At 43.2% G+C, this 18,901-nt stretch overlaps 1 protein-coding gene across 1 annotated transcript in view; it reads right to left on the reverse strand.

Moving 5' to 3' along the window:
* Positions 1–2,974: 2,974 nt before the first annotated feature.
* The window catches only part of GLDC (glycine decarboxylase), a 74,140-nt gene continuing 58,213 nt past the window's right edge, over positions 2,975–18,901 (reverse strand). The window contains exons 20-25 of the mRNA XM_019727139.3: positions 17,620–17,761; positions 15,132–15,243; positions 8,864–8,959; positions 5,949–6,121; positions 4,221–4,301; positions 2,975–3,685 (exon numbers count right to left, since the gene is read on the reverse strand). Of these exons, the coding sequence (XP_019582698.3) occupies positions 3,542–3,685; positions 4,221–4,301; positions 5,949–6,121; positions 8,864–8,959; positions 15,132–15,243; positions 17,620–17,761 (748 nt within the window). The 3' untranslated portion in view covers positions 2,975–3,541. The remainder of the gene's footprint in view (positions 3,686–4,220; positions 4,302–5,948; positions 6,122–8,863; positions 8,960–15,131; positions 15,244–17,619; positions 17,762–18,901) is intronic.

The raw sequence follows: 18,901 nt of genomic DNA on the forward strand, positions 1-18,901 counted from the left end.
TGCGATATTTGCTCTCTCGCCTCCCACTTGGTCCCCTCAGTTCAACAATCTTGCTGCCTAGACTTCCAAAAAGTCTAGTTTCCAAAAGACTTCCTTGCTCTTCCTTTTGTCTCAGGGCCCTCCCCTCCCACACACCTTTCCTTCCAGATCATGGGGTCCTCTGTCTCCCCTTTGAGAGGCCTTCCTACTTCACCAACTTTGCTCTGAACATCGGGTGCTTCTCCCAGCTCTTTCTCACTGGGGAACTTGAACCCCAGGTCTGTTGCTCCCTTCACCCCTGCACGATTATTCCTCTCCTGCCTTCTGCTTACTGCTGGCCTGCCCCCCTCCTGCATTCCACCCCTTCCCTGTGCCATCTTATGCCTTTCTCCCCTCACCTCTGTACTTCCTCCTTCTGCCATCATTCAGCTGATGTTTTTTTCCACGTTCACATCTTAACCCTTGACTTCTCATTCCCACCATAGGCCTTTATCCACCACCTCTTCCCTTTCCTTCCTGACCTGCATCTTTCTCCTACTTTCAATCCTGCTTTTTCCCTCCCTCCATAATTACAAATCCTTCCCTCCCTGCCTGACCCAAGGTCCTACGCACCTTTCCCCCTTTTTCCTCAAAGCCCTTCTTCTCTGGACCCTATTTTCGTTCTCTAGGATCTTGACTGTAGGCTCAAAGTCCCCTCACGATTTCTGATTCCCACACCTTTTCCCAACCCCAGCTGTTATTCTTCATCTTATTTCTCCCTTCTCTATTTTCTGGGGATTCTTAAAACAGCCCCTTGGTATGTATACAGAGGTGTCGTGGGGTTTCCAGACTGGGCACTTGCCCTCGCTCACACATGCCTGCGAGGCGAGGATTGCCTCAGGAGTGGCCTGTGGCCTGTCCCAGGGCTAAGAGGAGGAAGGGCATTGCCTGAGTCACAGGATGTGTGTGCATGTTACCTCAGACCCCTCTTCCAAACTGCTCAAAAGGTACATTCTGCACAGCATTGCAAAAGTACTGAACTGTAGAATTAAACAAGGTTAAAGTGGTATATGTTATGTGTATTTTACCACAATTAAAAAGAGGGAAGCATCCTACACAAAGCCTGTCCAGGTGCCCTGTCTTCAAGGCCTGGCATTTGGTACTTGGCTTGAACAGAACTGCTCACAGAAGGCATTGGAAATACCGACAGGGTCCCTCTTTGAAATCAAGGATCATTCCTGTACTCTTTCCATCCATGTTTCTTTCTGTTTGTTGAACATATACTACAAGACCCTGGCCCAACTCTGGGAATCCAGGGACGCGTGAGATATGGTCCCTGTTCTCTGGGAACTTGGTCTAGTGCGGCAGACAAACACCAAGTCAACAGAATAATTACCAATGTGCTAAAGGTACAGGAAGACAAACCAAGTGCCAAGATAGAAAACAGAGCCCGCTTTACAGAGTGTGTGGAAGACCTTTTTGAGATGCTGAAAGGTGAAGAACAAGCAGGAGCCAGCAGAGCAGCACTGGAGGGGAGAGTGCTCCAGGTGGAGAGTTGCACACGGGCAGAGCCCCAGCGGAGGGGAGTCCGACATAAGCGTCAGTAAACACGAGTGACTTGACAGTGAAGGACAAATAGTTCACTTCAGCTCTTAATCACCTGCATTTGCCTCTGATGTATTTGAGCGGCAAACAATGGATGACCCGCTGTGGAAACAAATTTGATACTTAACTACTAACACTGTACAGTCTGATAAAGAAGAAAAACCACCTTGATGATTTGTTTTCATGTTTGTCCTTCTGCAGAAGGGGCTACCCATGCCCTCATGTCCAGCCTGGGTTGAGCCTGGTTTCCAGCTCAGGAGGGGCCGTCTTCAGGTTTGCAGTGACCATGGCAGTGTGGTGGCCTGCTTTCACTGGTGGGCACTGGAACTGTTCAGCCTGCGTTCAAGTTCTGGCTCTCCCTCACCAGCTGTGTGACCTGGGGCAGCTCTCCATACCATCCCTCTCATGTGTAAAAGGGGAATGTTATGAGGCTCCAATGAAATAATATAACACTTAGAATAGCACCTGACAACTGAGAAATAATAGATATTAATTATTTAATTATGTCTCAAAGGACCCATGGATCCCGTCACTTCTCTACTGCTTAGGCTAAAATAAATTGTTCTACACTCTTTGCAAGTGTGAGAATAAGTGGACCGCTTACAGAGCATTCGGTACGGCACTTGGAACTTTTGTCCAGATGAGTATGATAGGTTGAATAATAGTTGAGTAAGCTGCCACGCAAGGAACGAAGTAGTCAGGGCTAGAGCAAGTGCTCAGCAACTTCAGGGAAGAATATCGGGAGCATTTGCTATTTCTAGGGGAAAGCAATTTGTGGCAGGCATGCTAGTCGCCTACGTGAAATCTTTTCTTTCCCCTTTGATTAACAAACTGCTGATTTTCTATGGGGCAGTAACATGCCTAGGTAAAAAGACCTCCCCATAATCCCTTGTAGCCAGGAGTGGCAATTTGAACCAATCCTGGCCAGTTAGAAGTAAGCCGAAGTTACTGGGTGGAACCTCTAGGAAAGCATTTCAAAAGAAGCCAACTTGGATGGAATCTGCCTTTTGTCTTGTGTTTTCCCCCGCTTTCCTAGCTAGAATGGGTATGTGATGCCTGGATATGCAGCAGCCACGCAAGACTGAGTGAGGATGAAGCCTGTATGCCGAGGGAGGCAGAACAGGAAGACTAAAGAAGCACTTGTGCTTGCCTTATTACCGCTGGATTTACTGTTAAATGAGAAAAGATAAACTATTTGATTAAACTTCTGTAGCTGGGTTTCAGTTACACACAGCCTAACACAGTTCTAACAAAAAGGGCCAAAGTGACATTCACTAAGAATTACTGTTTTTTTAGCAAAAGACAAACTGATAATGTAACAGTGGATATTGGGTTAGGGGTTCTCATTTACCCTTCAGATTCCTCTGAACCTGTACATGGGAGTAAGATTGAAAAATGGACCAAGAAGGCATTCTTCAAATTGAAATGCTTTTATTAGAGTACTAATAATTGCAGATAAAAAAAAAAAACATGTAAAAAGAGAAACACTCAGAAACGCTATTACAGATTAGGCAAATCAGTCAGAGGAAAAAGATTTCTGTAGCGTATATAAAATGTAAACATTTGCCCTGGGATTTCCCACAGATGGCACAGTCCATAAGGACTTATTTGGAACAAAAATGAGTCTATCGAATCTCCAGTATCACTTCTATAACGTATGCAAACTTGCTACACTGAAAGTTAAAGTTCCTAGTACGCCCAAAATGTTCTATGCAAAAAACTAAAAATGGCTCCCAATCAAGGCAACTTGAACATCAACTGCTACATGTGGAAACAGCACCGAAGCAAATCAGTATTCCAACGACGAGCTTCCACTCACTATGCTAACTGTATTTACATTTACCTTGACAGAGATTACAAAAATATACGTAGTATATAAAACCCCAACTTGAGTCTGGGGTTGAAGATGAAATATTTCTTGCTTATCAAATGCTCCAGAGAGGCACCAAATCAGTCACTTGAACTCAGGCAGAGGGGACTAAGAAGAGGCCCTCTTCTGTTCAGAAAATGGAGATTCATAAACTTCCATGGGGGGGCAGGTACAAACCAGGTGCTGATCGCCGTAGATGTCATCAATCCGGGCAATGGTTGGCCAGAATTTGCTCTCTGGTTTCACAAAGGGCTACAAGGGACAAAAGATAGAAATATTCTAGGGTACTGTGAAAGGTTTCTCTTGAGAGAGGAGATTACAGTGATACCATGAAAGCCTAAGACCACTAGCCCAACAAGTACTCAAAAAGTATAAGCTAAAAGCCAACTCTTCATTACTGTCCCCAAAATCCAACATTTGATGTTGTCCCCACCCCATCAAACAGACTACAGAGCATCTTCTTCATATAAGAATCAGAAAGTAAAGGTTGCATTTGGGGCCATCTCCCTGTTGGATGATGGTAGAGAACATCTGCTTGCCTGGGTCTTCCTCCACTGTGCGCCCTGCCAATTCCCAGGCCTGTGGTGACACTCTGACTTCAGAGCTTTGAAAGCTGATACCTGTGCTCTGCGTCCCGCATCATGACCCACATTTCACAAGGTGTCCCATATATAGTTACTATACTAAGGAGACTACAAGACTGGGAGCCCCTCAGAGTAGGTGATGGCCCCTCATACGCATGTGAACACTATGCCAACTAGTACATTAGCTTCAGAGGAGAACTTACGAGTGGGAATGCTGCCACCTCTCTGGAATATGGCCGATCCCAGTGGGAGGACGTGACACAGGTCAGGGAGTGAGGAGACATCTGAGACAGACAGGGATGGGAGAGGGATCAGAGCAGAACACCGCCTTTGCCCACACTTCACCTCAACCAGTGAGCTTCTGACGGAAGCCCATGGACAGAAACGGCTGTTTTGTTTTGATTCAATTTAGGGGGAAGGAAATTTTGGTAGGAAATTTTTTATTGTGAAATATTTCAAATATCAGAAAGTTATGGTAACATAATAAGCACATCTACCACGACCATAAATCAACATTTTGTCATAATTGCTTAATCTTTTAAAGTAAAAAAAAAAATTACAGATACAGTTGAAACTGGCTGCATATTTCCTCTTCGTCTCATTGCTCGCCCTCTTCCCCAGTAATAACCACTATCTTATATTTGGTGTTCACCATTCTCGTCATGTTTTTATACTGTTACTTCATATATTAATAAACAGCATATAGCATTTTTTGGTACAATTTTAAACCTATATCATGCTACCATGTTTCCCCGAAAATAAAACCTAGCCAGACAATCAGCTCTAATGCATCTTTTTGGAGCAAAAATTAATATAAGACCCTGTCTTATAGTAATATTATAGTAAAATAAAACCAGGTCTTTTATATTATATTATATTATATTATATTATATTATATTATATTATATTATATTATATTATATTACATTACATTCCCGGTCTTATAGTAAAATAAGACCGGATCTTATATTAATTTTTGCTCCAAAAGACACATTAGAGCTGATTGTCCAGCTAGATCTTATTTTCAGGGAAACAAGGTATGCGTGTTATTCTCCACTTGCTTTTATAACTCAGTGTTATGTTCTTTACACGTCTATTGCCATTTTGAAAAATAGCCTAAATCCTGCAAGAATCAGCAGTATCTAGAGAAAAGAGAAATAACGAGGACAGTAGAAACAATCATACTGTATCCCTTCATTATCCTGTGAAACCCACACTCTGCCTTCTCCTGCCAGCCATTGGCCCCTGTACTCCACCCGCAGCTGGACATTTGGGAACTTGCTTGACTGGTTGTCTAGCTTGAAGGCCCTAACAACACAACCATGGCCTTCACGGCTCTCAGTCCATGATCCCACAGCTTAATAATGTCTGGACCTAACAAGAAACTTAGGGCTCTGATCAGATAGAAAAATGAACGTGTTCTGGACGAGGCAGGATAACACCTAACAAAATTTTCTCCAACATAAGCCATAAATATTGTAAAACATTCAGGCCAAGTGCCAGCCTGGGTCTAATAGAAGTACTTACCTTTATCCCGAGTTTGTGAGGTAAATCATCTCTAGTGAGTGCATCCAACAGGGACACAAACACAGAATGCTAAGACTTCCTCGACTTAAGCCCTGCAGCCTGTGCTCCCTCCTTTGGTAACCAGTTGGATGTGTGGAGGGTGTCGAGTTCCCACAACCCCAAACTAATTACACGAAGTTAAAACCCATCAGAAAATATCCGCATTATACTTGAGTAACCACTGCTATGTTCAAGAAGCAGCTTTAAACTTCCAAGGAATGAATGCATCATCGTCACAGAAGAATGGCCTTATTCTAGGCAAGAATATCATCTTCTAATGAGAGTTCAGGGTTAGCTAGCACCCTGATCAGACACCAGTTTCTGCTCGAGGGGACATTTTGAATCAAGTACCAGTGCCTACGCACCTTCAGTGGGTTAACCCTCGGGTCAATACGGCCCTCCTCGATGTCGGCGATTTCCTGCCGAATGCTGATCATGGCGTCACAGAATCTATCCAGCTCTGCCTTGTCCTCCGACTCAGTGGGCTCAATCATCAGAGTCCCTGCCACTGGCCAGGACATGGTAGGGGCATGAAATCCTGCAAGGGAGACAGAGACGTGTGTCACTCATTTTGACCTCCCAATTTGGAAGAGATCCTCCCTATCTTATAATTTATCCTAAGGAAACCATCAGAAAAATTTGCTAATATATGTATCTGAGGATTCGTCTCAGCACTGTTTATGGAAGAAAATCTTGGGAAATAACCCAGCATCCAACTGATCCAGGATCAGTTAAACAACTTTTACAGGTTATCCATACAATAAATATGTAACCATCAAAAGTGTGTAAATTTACATTTGTTAAATTGGGTCAACATTCAAAAATATTAAGTGAAAAAAACCCACTACATCATGATACTCCATTTTATTAAAAATATATATATATATGTGTATATATGATACCTTGAAGAATAAATACTAAAAATATTATAAATAAGCATAAATACTAAAAGAATACTAAAGAAATAAATAAATACTAAAGAAAACTAAAATTTTAATAGGTGTTATTGCCAGAAAATGAGACTGAGATTTTTATTTCACTTTGTGATTTCGAGTCTTTCTATAACGCTCATGTATTACTTGCCATTAAGAGAAACTACAGTATTAAAGCCTATTAAATGATAAAAAGGAGTCTGGAGTGTCATTGTCCCTGTCCTACAGACAGGGAACCGGTACGTGGAAAGCCTTTGGCTTTGCACTGAATACAGGCTGAAGATTTTCTATGTTTCCATTAAGATGAATGGTCGAGAGAGATTTACTGGACAAAAGCCAAAAACTACTTTTGCCATTTCTTACCCTTTTTCTGAAACTTTAAAAGATGAAGACTGGCTCCTGGGTTGATATACCTGCCTGCTAAGTTTGCCCTACAGGACTACAGTGACTCCCAATTCTGGTGCATCATGACAAGGGATGCTTTAGTCATTACTATATGCTTTAAGGATCGTCTCCTCAACATTTTATTACAAAAATTTTCAAACATACTGGTACGTTAAAAGGAGTGAACACCCATATACCTTCCACCTAGATTTTATAGTGATGCTCTGTTTGCTTTATCACGTATCTATTCATCTATCCATCTACCTTATTTTTGATGCATTTCAAAGTATGTTGCAGTCATAAGCTCACTTCTCCCTTAAATACTTCAGCATGCATTTCATTAACTAGAATTCAATATCCACATATTTTTGTGATAAAATGGACATACAGGGAAATGCACAAATCTAAGTGAACGATTTAATGAGATTTCACAAATGCATAAAACTGTCACCCAAATCAGAAAGGGATTTTTTTTTTTAAACAAAAGCTGGTCTCATTAAATCTGAAACAAATTCAGCCCAATATATTCTGCTGTAGTGGTTTCCATATCTGGAACCATCTGAGTCGTCTAGAAACACAAATTCCTGGATCTCTACCCTGATTCAGAAAGTCTCACGTCAGGCTCAGAAACCTGAGTGTTAAAAACTCCCCAGGTGATTCCAGTCATTGGTTATGTTTGGAAACCTCTGTCCTAAGGCAGCATGTCCCACACTTGTCTGATAAAAGACTCAATCTGTGAGACACTTGTTAAATATACAGATTACTAGGCCTTTCCCCTGGAAATTCTGCTTCAGTAGGTGTCATTACGTCCAGAATCTATGTTACCCTTTTCATTGTTGTTTTTTTACTTAGCCATTCATTCATTCATTCATTCATTCATTCTCTGTTACTAAATACATATGAGTACCTACTATGTGCCAGGCTCCTGGACAATTGTGGGCTTAGGGCAAGTGTGGCAATCACTCTATCAAACATCAAAATAATGTCAAGGTTGGAGATAACAAAGGACTTGGAAATGCTGGGCGGTAACTTAGTGGAGTCACATAGGACTCCACATCCATTGAAAGGCAGTGAATGTTGTCTCCCCAATTTAGCCTTCCTGAGAATTGAAGGGTCTTTGATATTATTAATACTGTGTTTCCCCGAAAATAAGATCTAACTGGACAATCACCTCTAATGCGTCTTTTGCAGCAAAAATTAATATAAGACCCGGTTTTATATAAGACCCGGTCTTATAGTAAAATAAGACCGGGTCTTATATTAGTTTTTGCTCCAAAAGATGCATTACAGCTGATTGTCCAGCTAGGTCTTATTTTCGGGGAAACACGGTAATGTCAGAAAATATATTTTAATAAGGGTTGTGTTGAATGAACATCCACTAACACACAAAGGGCCCGTGTCTCTAAAATCCTTTAACGAAAATTGCACCTTTGTGAAAACAACATGCACCTACTTCTTCAGCTCTAGAAGCAGCTGAAACAGCCATGCCATGACTGAGACGGTTATAAAACTCAAATGCCATTCATTTCTAATACTTCTACAGGTTACTTGCTCCACTTCCTTCCCTGTTACTCCAGCTTACTTCTTCATGGACTTCTCTGTTTACCAGGAATGGGATAGGAGTAAGAATTTACCAGAAACATGGGCACAGAGCAACAATTATTTTGTTTGGGATTTTTAATTTTAACTATACAGACTTCTTTTCTTGGCTGCATAGATTCAAGATGCATGATTTAATATCTTTCAAGGGGCACTACAAATGTCATAAGGGAGAGTTTTTCTCTATCACTTTGAAGGTTGCCGAGAACCCTGCACTCCCCATTTAGCCTATGGATCAGTGTCCTGTGGTGCCTGCACATTCGGTTTGTGCCACCAGGAAGTAGTCCACAGCCAGCAAGGGCAGCTGCATGAATGTCAAAAGCCCGAGTTCCCCTACAAGGTGTCGCTCCCATGAGGCCACTCACCGTAATCCTGAAGCCTCTTGGCCACATCCACAGCCTCAATATTTGCAGACTTTTTGAAGGGTCTTGTATCCAAAATAAATTCATGAGCCACATAACCTGTTCAGGAAAATTGTTTCATTTCAAGATTAGCATCAGCTTATGGTTTTACCCAAACAAATGAGCAAATACCAGCTTTTTAATGCATATTAAAATACACGGGCACTTGGTAAGTTTATAGTTGGAAACAAAGATTTCACACAAAAAATTTTAACATGTCAGGCAAATGTGTCTGATCCTTAGTGTGCGGCACACTCATGAGCCAGCAAGCTAATGGGATGTGGGGCTTTGGTGCCAATGTACTGCTGGGGATGAGATTATTTCTAATGCTGAGGACCTAAAATCTACATACAACGTTTATCACAGGCCTGATCCTTTTATACAAAATATTTTTAAAGCTAAGGATGCATTGACACCCTTTTCAGCATCCTGCCCCCAACATCACATAACTGTGTCTTCTGCATGAAGTACATTTACTAAACATACATCCATAGGACACGTTCAGAATTTCACGTGATTCTTCAAAGGGGTATCTGAAGTTTGGGCTTCACACTGAGAGTTAGAAATAGGGGCTGTCAAACAGCACACCACAAGTGGCAAGGAGTTGATGGAGCCAAAGTCTCTGTGGGGCCAGTTCACTTTGTTGTAGTTTATAAACTGATTCCCTGTCTATGCCCAGGCTGCCATCTCCCCAGAATGAGCTGATGACCATCCATCCATCATCAATAATAGACCACCAATCAGTCAGCATTTTCATAAATAGAACACTCCTGGGGGCTTTCCAAATTCCACGGCCACATAACTGATGCATTTCCTTCGAGGAGTATCCACACATGAGACAATAATGTATCCTTCTTGACCTGCTTTCCTGACTCAGCAAACGATGAATCTACTTACAGATACTTGGAGCAGACAAGTGCTTAATCCTGCGCAGAACGGCCGCAGTTATTAACCATCCTGGGTAGTCTGTGAACTGCTGTGCTTCATATGGAACACACACACGTGACAGGATTGGTTTTGTTTGAAAATATAAGGATGAGAGCCTGAGACGTTGAATATACTGTCACTGTATGTTTTTAAAACACGATCTCTAATGACAGGGATTCAACTTGTGAGTTGTGAGGAGAGTGATTCAAAAGTCAAAAGTTGTACTCATAGGTAAACTCAGAAAAACAAGCGCCAAAAGGAATGACCAGTTGGAATGTTCAGGGGGAAAATTGTGAGATTATTTAAATCCTCATCAACTATTAAGTCTAGGAATCCTAAATGCCCTACTATGCTTCCCCATGTGGGGAGCCCAACCTTGGACCTTTCTTCTCTGAGCCTCTGGCAGCCACCCCAGCACCAGCACTGTGACAATGACACGAGGAAGAAGGCGAGTGAAGCTCATTGCTCTGAAGGACGCAGCCGGGAGGGGAGGAGGAGAGGGAGTCGCTCTTGCTGGAGGAAGGAGAGCAGAGTCTTCCAAGCAGAAGTACAGTAATAGCTGAAAGTCCCCACCAAGCTGAGGCCAGTGCTGCTAACACCAACACTTCATCTCGGGCCCCCACCGCAGCCAAGTGGTTTGGGAAGAGCTCCATTTGCAAAATGAGGTTCAGATGTTATTTTCTAAATCTATATTCTAATGCCTTCAAATGGAAACGAGTAGAATTTCAGCCTCTCTCTCTCTCTCTCTCTCTCTCTCTCTCTCTCTCCCCCCCCCCCACCCTTGAGTCCTGAACGGGGTAAAATTTAAACTTGGTAGTTATTAAAGGCCAGATCCCAAGATGTTCACCTTTTTTGCAGTTCTTAAGGCAAAAAGATATATGAACCTTCCATGGCATATGGTGAGTCAGGGCAATCTGAAGTAGAAATTGTATACACTGATCAGCGCAAGTTTTAATGTTCACTTAGTAGGTGTTTTCGCTGGGCCTAACCATGACTATAACAGAGCCTGCAAAGATACCAAGTCAAAGGAGCAAGGAGAGGAGGGGTAGGAACATGGAAAAGCTTGGCTCTAAGCTTAGAACATCCCCCTCCCAGCACCCCAAATGTTAATGATCTTCCGAGGCTGCAAATGAGATGGGAACATGCCAGAGAAAAATAAGATTTCTCAAAACCCGCCTTGGGAGCTAGGACTGGACCTTACTGATCCCACATCCTCAGAATGACTGCCTAGAAATAAATGGACCTCACCAGATAATTACGCTATAAAGCTTGGATGGCCAATGAACGCTCAGACAAGCTTTTCAGTTGCAATCCAGGGACCACAACTAACAATCAAAACTGCCTGTTTCCCTGGGAATGAGAACAGGCAGGCAGGCCCCTGGCCTCAGGAGGGTCACTTCCCAGCCGGGGATGTGACGGCCCGGCCTGAGGCCCATGTCCGCCCACAAAAGCCACCGAGAAACTTCTTCACAGGAATTTCCAAACAGAGTTCGGTTTGTCCAAGATCAGAAAGAAATAGGCATTTAAGAATTTAAAGCATAAATAAAACATTGGGATACTAACAAAGTTGTCTAGTCCACTGGCAGGAACTTCATTTAGACCAAAAAGTGAGCTTAGCCTCCCACAAGAGTAAACATCTGTGAATTCTTTAAATTCCTCCATTAAAAATATATCATCTTACCTGAGGTAATTCCTTTCTTTCCTCATCCTAGCAGAATAAATCTGACTGTTGCTCCCCTATCTCAATTCTTGCCTATCCCTTCCTTACTTAGCAAAACTGTAAGCCTCAACAGTTTAGCTGGTATTTTCAAATCTCTCAAAGAAATGGTTCATAAAGGGAAGCCTGGAGTTCATTAAAATTATTGCCTCATAGTCATCCAAAGTAATTCCAAAGTCTTATTTAGAGCTAGTAAATAGGATTAAGATGAATAACGGTCTTCAAATATTGCTGTTAGACATTTTGGAATACAGTGTGTTTAAAAACATTTCTATGTTGTGCCCTCGGGAGGTACAGTGATAATTCTTTTCTAGGCCCTAAATTACTAAGCCTGAAATTGTATGAGTGTGTTTACCAGACCAAACATAAGACAATTTTCGGTTTCATGAACTTCGGGATTGGGTAATCACCAATCCATTTCTGCTTGGGATAAGCAATAGGATTCATTATTTCATTCTGGGGTAAAATGTCAAAACAAATGGAAATTTCATCTATCTTTTTGTGCTGCAAATCTCCTCGGGCTGGGACGACTCTGCCCAAAAGCAGCCACTTAAATGCCAAGCATGTGGGGGGCACCTGAGAAACCATCTCGCTCACTCGCCTCTCCTGGAGGGCCGCCCCCTCCCCACATAGTCTGGATCACACTGGTTCTTTCTTGCTTTAAAAAACTAAAGTTTGCATCACACAGCTCTGTGCACATACTGAAAATCACTGAATTGTACATTTTAAGTGGGCAATTTGTATGGCATATGAATACTATCTCAACGAAGTTGTGAAATCCAGATACTCTGAAGGAAGGTTTCAAATATAAAAATATTAAAAATTAGGAAAAAACCATCAACCTTGTAAATTAAAGCACAAGGATCATTTTTCACCCATCAAATTGGCAAAGATGTTTCGTTTTTTGTGTGTCGCTTTTTCATGCCCTCAAGGCCCTGGTGTGTCGGTCACTGGCAGGTGCTAACAGTGGGAAGTAAATCGATCTGAAGTTCCTGAGGGGACAAGTAGGCCGTACGTATCACAAGCTGAAATGAATTCATATCCTCTAAACTAATAATTTCTCTTCTAGGACTCTAACCAGGGATTTGCTGCTGTTTTTAATCTAAGTAAAGGACATTCGTTGCAACATTGTTACAAATGCAAACAACTGGGGGTGGAGGGGACCCTACAGAATTGCTTAAATCAGGGTACATCCATACAATAGAATTGATGTAGCCACTTTCAAAGGACATTTAATGACACATGGGGAAATGATCACAATATAAGATGAAGTAAAAAAACAGGATACAAACTGCGTAAAATGATCTCAACTATCTAAGACGCGAAGGAATACAGCACAGTATTAATAGTGGTTATGTCTGCTTGAAGGAACCATGGATCATTTGCATTTCCTTCCTCGTAATTTTTTATTTTCCAAAATTTCCCTGTTGAGCATCTATACATTACTTCTATAACGATAAAACAAATACATAAGCTAATCCTCAAGGCCAGTACATAAGCAGGATCCATTTCATAGCGCAGGAGCAATGTTTGAATTAACTAGTAGCTCTTGTAGCTTCTTTAATACCCACGTCAGAAGGATTTTCTTGTGTTGCTTACAGACATATTGCCCACAACTTTCTTTCCTACTCTATGGGGAGCATTTCTATCCAGGGCTTCAGGTTAGTTTTTTCTGTTTTCAAACTCCAGAACCACCCACTTTGGATACATATTTATAAGGCAAGACCAGCCTTTAAATGAAAGATCACAGATGTAAATGATGGGCCAGAGAAACCGAGAGCCAAAGAGGGGCCTGCTTCCTGTGGCCCGAGGTCTGGGGGCGCTGCTTACTGACTGCTGTCTCTCACCTCCAGGGGCTAGGGATTGTGCGCCCCCACCCAGCGCTGCCCACACCCAGCACTGCCCACACCCAGCACTGCGATCTACTAGGCGCTTAGCCCCAGTCCTTCCCATCACCTCCAGGGTGCCTTTGTTCCATATCTATTATAGTCACTTCACTCTCCCCTCTTCATAGCCTTTTCCCTGGCAGCTTAAAATCATGTCATTCTCTTATTTAAAAACAAAACAAAACTGCACCTTATTTGAAGCAGCTTCCCCACCTTCAATACCAAACTCCCACAAACCATGAAAACTTCACCCTTCTCCTCCCCAACCTCAGTGCAATTATCAGCCCGTTTTCACCTGGCATCTGCCTCACGTTTTTGCCCTAACGGCTTTCAAAGGTGACTGAAGGCTTCCTAATTGTTAAAAGGCAGCGGTGCTTTCTAAGACTCCTATCATAAGACCAGCCGCGCGCTCTTGGGTCTGTCTCCCTGGTAAGCACCACAGGCGCATCCGTTGGTTGATCCCGTGCTGTGCCAGACATGATGCCAACCAAGTATGGGAGCAAGAGAGTTGTCGTGGGCACAGGCCCCACCCTGCAGGAGTTCCAAGTGATGGAGAAATCCTCAGTGCGGAGGGAGCCAAGAGGAAGCAGTTCTCTGGGCTCAGAGCCGAAGGCTTCAGGGAGGAGGCGGGGCCAGAGCAGAGGCAGGAAGGCCAAGCAGGGGGTTTCCGAGACAGGCGCTGTGACAATGCTGCAGGGGCGCTGTGACAATGCTGCAGGGGCGCTAAAGCTACCTCAGGAATGGAGTCCCCCTCACCAGCTGCCCTTTTAATGCAGCTATCTGCTTGAGGGGTTTTGCTCTGAATTTTCAGATTCTTTCCTTGGTTTTCACCATTTCCAAGAGTCCGCTCTCAGATTCTGTGCCCATCTCTGCATATCTCTGCATATCTACATGGCTTCATCCACTCCCATCACTTCTGGGGTGACTTTGTTGCTCCATCGATTATTCCCTCTAGTATAAGCCTACGAGGCTTACCTAAAATGTCTCTTCACACTCAACTTATCAGTAACAGTCCTACGGATTCTACTTACATTAGCACGTTCACCCCCTGCAACTGTCTTAATGATTTTCACATTCTCTTAATCCTGTCTTTCTTCTGCTCAAAAACCTCTGGCTCAAGGGTAAAGTCCAGAGCCTTCCAAGACCTTTAAGGCCACGTGCTACCTCTCCAACCTCATCCTCACTTGCTCCCTCTCCTCCTATCCCATCCTTCCATCCACCCAACAGTCTCACCACCCCGACAACTCCTTTTTCCCTGGCTTCCTTCTGCAGCTCTGTTTACTGGGCTTCGGGTACTCTTCCGTTCAGGCTCATCTCAAACGCCTTCTCCCATAAGGCTCTCCCAAATAATCCATCATGCCTCTGCCCAGTCTTGAATTACTCCACTCTTTGGGGGCATTCCCATAGCACTTTGTGATGTACTGAGTTTGTGGTATTTATGTATACTTCTCTCAGTGCTGTGGGCTCCTTGTTGACCTGGGCTGTGTAGACTAAGTTCATTGAGAGCCTTGCAAATACTGACACCCCTGAACTGTTCATTAAATTGGAAGTTATTTCCAATAACTATGCTTTTCTCTGGTACATGCTAAGAAATACAAGTTTCCCACCCACTTCAGAAAACAACACATATTAGATCAAATGTGATTTAGAGGAAAAAACAAAAACAAAAACAAAGTGATGGTAGACTGAAGTTAATACTTGCCTCTTGCACCCCGGAAAAGGACTCTATAGTGTTTTTCTAATCGCTTGGCCATGTAGTTGGCATTTAGTATAGCAATTTCTGTGGCCTGTTTCAGGCCCTTGCCTCCCATCATCTGCAACAGAGGGAAAAAGAGCCATCAACCATGGAACAGGTAAATCCAATGGACACTAACCAAAGACACCCCCAGAAAAATCCCGCTACAAAAGAAGTCAGCCCACCATCACTCTATAAATTGCAGGTGAATGGAAAATCCTAACAAGGACATCTGTTGGTCCTTGCCTGAAATGATTTTTGGTTTTGTCCTTTGAACAATAATTTTGCATTGCTTATTATACTAACAAAACTTATAGCAGGGCAAAATTGACTGTTGGCTAGTGTGTAATCTAAAAAAGAAAAAGAATTGTTTTTAGGTTATACTCATTTGGGGGAGTTTTTGTTTACTGTGAATTTGAGCTATCTTGATAATTGCCAAGAATCCCATGGGATCTTGACCACAATCCCCTCAGAATCGTTGTGTGGTTTGTCTTCCAACTGTCCATAGTCAAGGTCATTTATGTTTAACAACTGCCAAATTCAATCTTATCCTTTTCTGGGGGTTCATAAATCCCTGTGATTATATGGGGTGAACATCATCACCAGCAAAGAGAGTGAAGTCAAGACTGCACCAATTTGTATTGCTTATTTCCTTCCCAGAATACAACATGTGTGATGGAGGTTTAATATGTATTAAATACATAACTAATGCACATGAGAAAGCATGAAATGAAACAACAGGGACACCAAAGTCCAAAGTAAAGAGAGGACACATTTTGTCAGACTAGTCAAAAAAGCCTTCCTAGAATAAGAGAACCTGAGCGGAAACTTAAAAATGGGTAGAATTTGGATAGACAAAGAGAAAGGGGAAGGCACTCCAGGTGAGAAGAATACCAAGTCGTGGAAGGGAAGGCCCGTGGCTGAAGTCTGGGGGTTACTGCAGAGCCTGCTGAGTTGTCACAACCTCTTGCAATCCTCAAACCTTTGCTAGCCACTGGCTCCCAATTTGTGTATCAGAGTTACCGAGCAGCTCTGATGGCCCAAGACCTATCCCACATATACTGAATTTGATTCCCTCTGGGGTGGCACCTAGGCATGTGCATTTTGGAAGAATCCCCTAAGGATTCTATGTAGGCTAGTGAGAAGCAAGGAGAGGACTGGGGGCCTTAGGGGGAATCTAGCAGGCCCTTAAGAAGTGTCCAAGATGGAATATGAAGCACAGAGAGAAGAGGTAGTTCTAGAGTCCAGGGGATAGGTAACAATAGCCTGAAATAAAGAGAGAGCCCAAAGTCAAAGGAGTAGCTTAAACCCTACTTTATTTCATTTTTAAACCAAGGCTCTGTCTAGTGTTCCTGGCATGTGCCCAAACCAGCCTCGGGGCATTTATTTTCTGTATGTGGGAAATCATCTCCACCCCAAATATGCCTGTAACAAATAACCTGGGTTTATGGGACATCGGGACCGAAAGGAAGCTGGGAATTAGATTCTGTTTGCAAAGAAGCAGACCTTTATTATGATTGTTTTTGTTGTTACTATTTGCAAAACAACTTGAGTATCATTTTAAGAAGGTTTTAGTCTCTGAGGTACAGAATTGTTGTTCCAGCTTCCCAGAAAGTTTTCTTTAAGAATCATAAATGCCACGCTGTTCAAGAATAACAGCCAGCTCCAGAGTCGTCCAGCATGATTTGCATAGCTGAGTTTTGGGGTTTTGTTTCCCCCTTCCTTTAAGGAGGGGAGCCAGTTTGGGAAGGCTGCTTTAATTAGAGGCTGAACAAGTGTTCTTATACAATGCAGTCTTGTCAATGTCAGCCCAGGAGACTGGCAGGCCAGTTTGAACAGAGCTGTTCAAGCTCTCACCCTAGCGTTTTTTGGAGAAACTCAAAGGAAGGAAGCCTGTTCCCTGACAAAGTCTAATTACCTCCGAGAGTACAGTTCTACAGGCCATAAAAGGCAAAGAACCTTGGGAAACCACCACATAAGCAAATTTCTGCCACTTCTCCAGGCTCCCAAGAAATATAAAGCGAAGTGAGATGTCTTCCTAAAATTTATCCCAGGATCTCAACCAAGTGTAACAATTAGTACGAGCACTGTTTTTCACTTGCAAGGGGCCATACCGATGTTACAGAAAACCAAAGGATGTGGCCAGAACATCCATATGACTCAGAGAATTAAACTTTGTCTGGAAAAATATATCTGGTATGTCCATTTCTCTGATGTTAAACCCACGATGAGAACCCAAAGGAAATAACATCATGAAGACGAGATGAAAAGAATTTTAGCTGATCTCTGTAGGACAGTTTCTTCCACCCAAGTCATGAGCAATCTTCACTGCATCGCAGATCGAGGATTTTTTTTCATTTTTATGTTAAGAAGGTCGGCAGTCCCCTCACCACCACCACCCCCCACACACCGACATCAGTCCCCTGCCTACCTAACACACATTCACAGTCCTCACCTTAATATAAGCCCAAGAAATGGGCAAGATGGAACTGGAGCCCCACGGGGCTGCGCTGACAGTGCCCACAGGCCGGGCGTCCGCATCTGGCTTTACTGAAATCATAGGGTGGTTGGGCAGGAAAGGGGCAAGGTGCTTCTTCCTGTATTTTTTCAAGTACAAATTCAGAAGATGAAAAAAGATCCAGTCCAACCACACAGGCAAGGGCTGGGCCCTCAGGAAGCTCTATTCCTAGTAGAGGAACTCTGACAGTGGAAGTGGCCTGACACCTGCTAAGAGGCAGATGTTCAGGAAGTGTTGCTTCCTTCCTCCTTCGCTGGAAGCATGGCTCACCGGCCATCAACGTCCCACTGGCTCACCCAAGAACTGTGGCGGAGGATTTGGCAGAGGCAGGCAGCCATGGAATAGCACGCAGAGCCATGGGTGCACCAGGATGTGGGGACATTCCAACCCCACACCCCTCCCTCCCAGCTCCACGTCCACGCCCTTTCCCAGGTGTCTGGGGGATACAGAAGGGTGCTGTTAAGAAGCAGCCCGTGGACTACACGTCAGAGGCCATCACGTGGAGACCATTCTGCTGAGGCACTGGGGCTCCTCCACTTATACTAACTAATAATAATCAAAAAGGAAAGTGGAAAAAGCAAAGGGGGCCAGAATCTCAGCAACCCTGAAAATTGGCCCTTTTAGCACATTTTTGGAAGATTGAAGCTCAGGAAATGGCTGCTCAGCATCATTTTCATAAGAAGATTCAATTTCACAGTATAGAAAGTTAACAGCTACAAGATACCCCTTTAGTCTTAATCTGACTCCATCCAATTAGTTCTAGTTTCCTCCTTACTTACCTCAGATGTAATAAGAATTCAGGCTGCAAAGTATTCAACACCTTACGTCCAATTCATTTGGAGGGAGAGTGTAAGAACATTTAAATTCTACTCTCTTAGCAAATTTCAATTACATAATACAGTGTTATCAACTATCATCACCCTGTTATACATTAGGTCCTCAGACCTTATTCATCTTAGAGCTGGAAGTTTGTACCGTTTTACCAACTTCTCTCTCTCCCCCCTGCCCTGCAGCTCCTGGCAGCCACTTTTCTACTGTGAGTTCTTTTTGTTGTTGTTAGATAACGCACTTTCAATGTGACCATCAGCTGATTTTAACAGGAAAGGCAAAAAAAGGAACAGCTTCTTGGAAGTCTGAGCTCAAGCCTGAGAGGCACTTCCAGGTACTAGTGTTCCAATCCTGATCCGGGAAAGCTGACTCTTCATTACTGTGCATAAAC

The sequence above is a fragment of the Rhinolophus sinicus genome, chromosome 16 (assembly GCF_057876585.1).
Source record: "Rhinolophus sinicus isolate RSI-liver-muscle chromosome 16, RSI-T2T, whole genome shotgun sequence".
Taxonomy (NCBI): domain Eukaryota; kingdom Metazoa; phylum Chordata; class Mammalia; order Chiroptera; family Rhinolophidae; genus Rhinolophus; species Rhinolophus sinicus.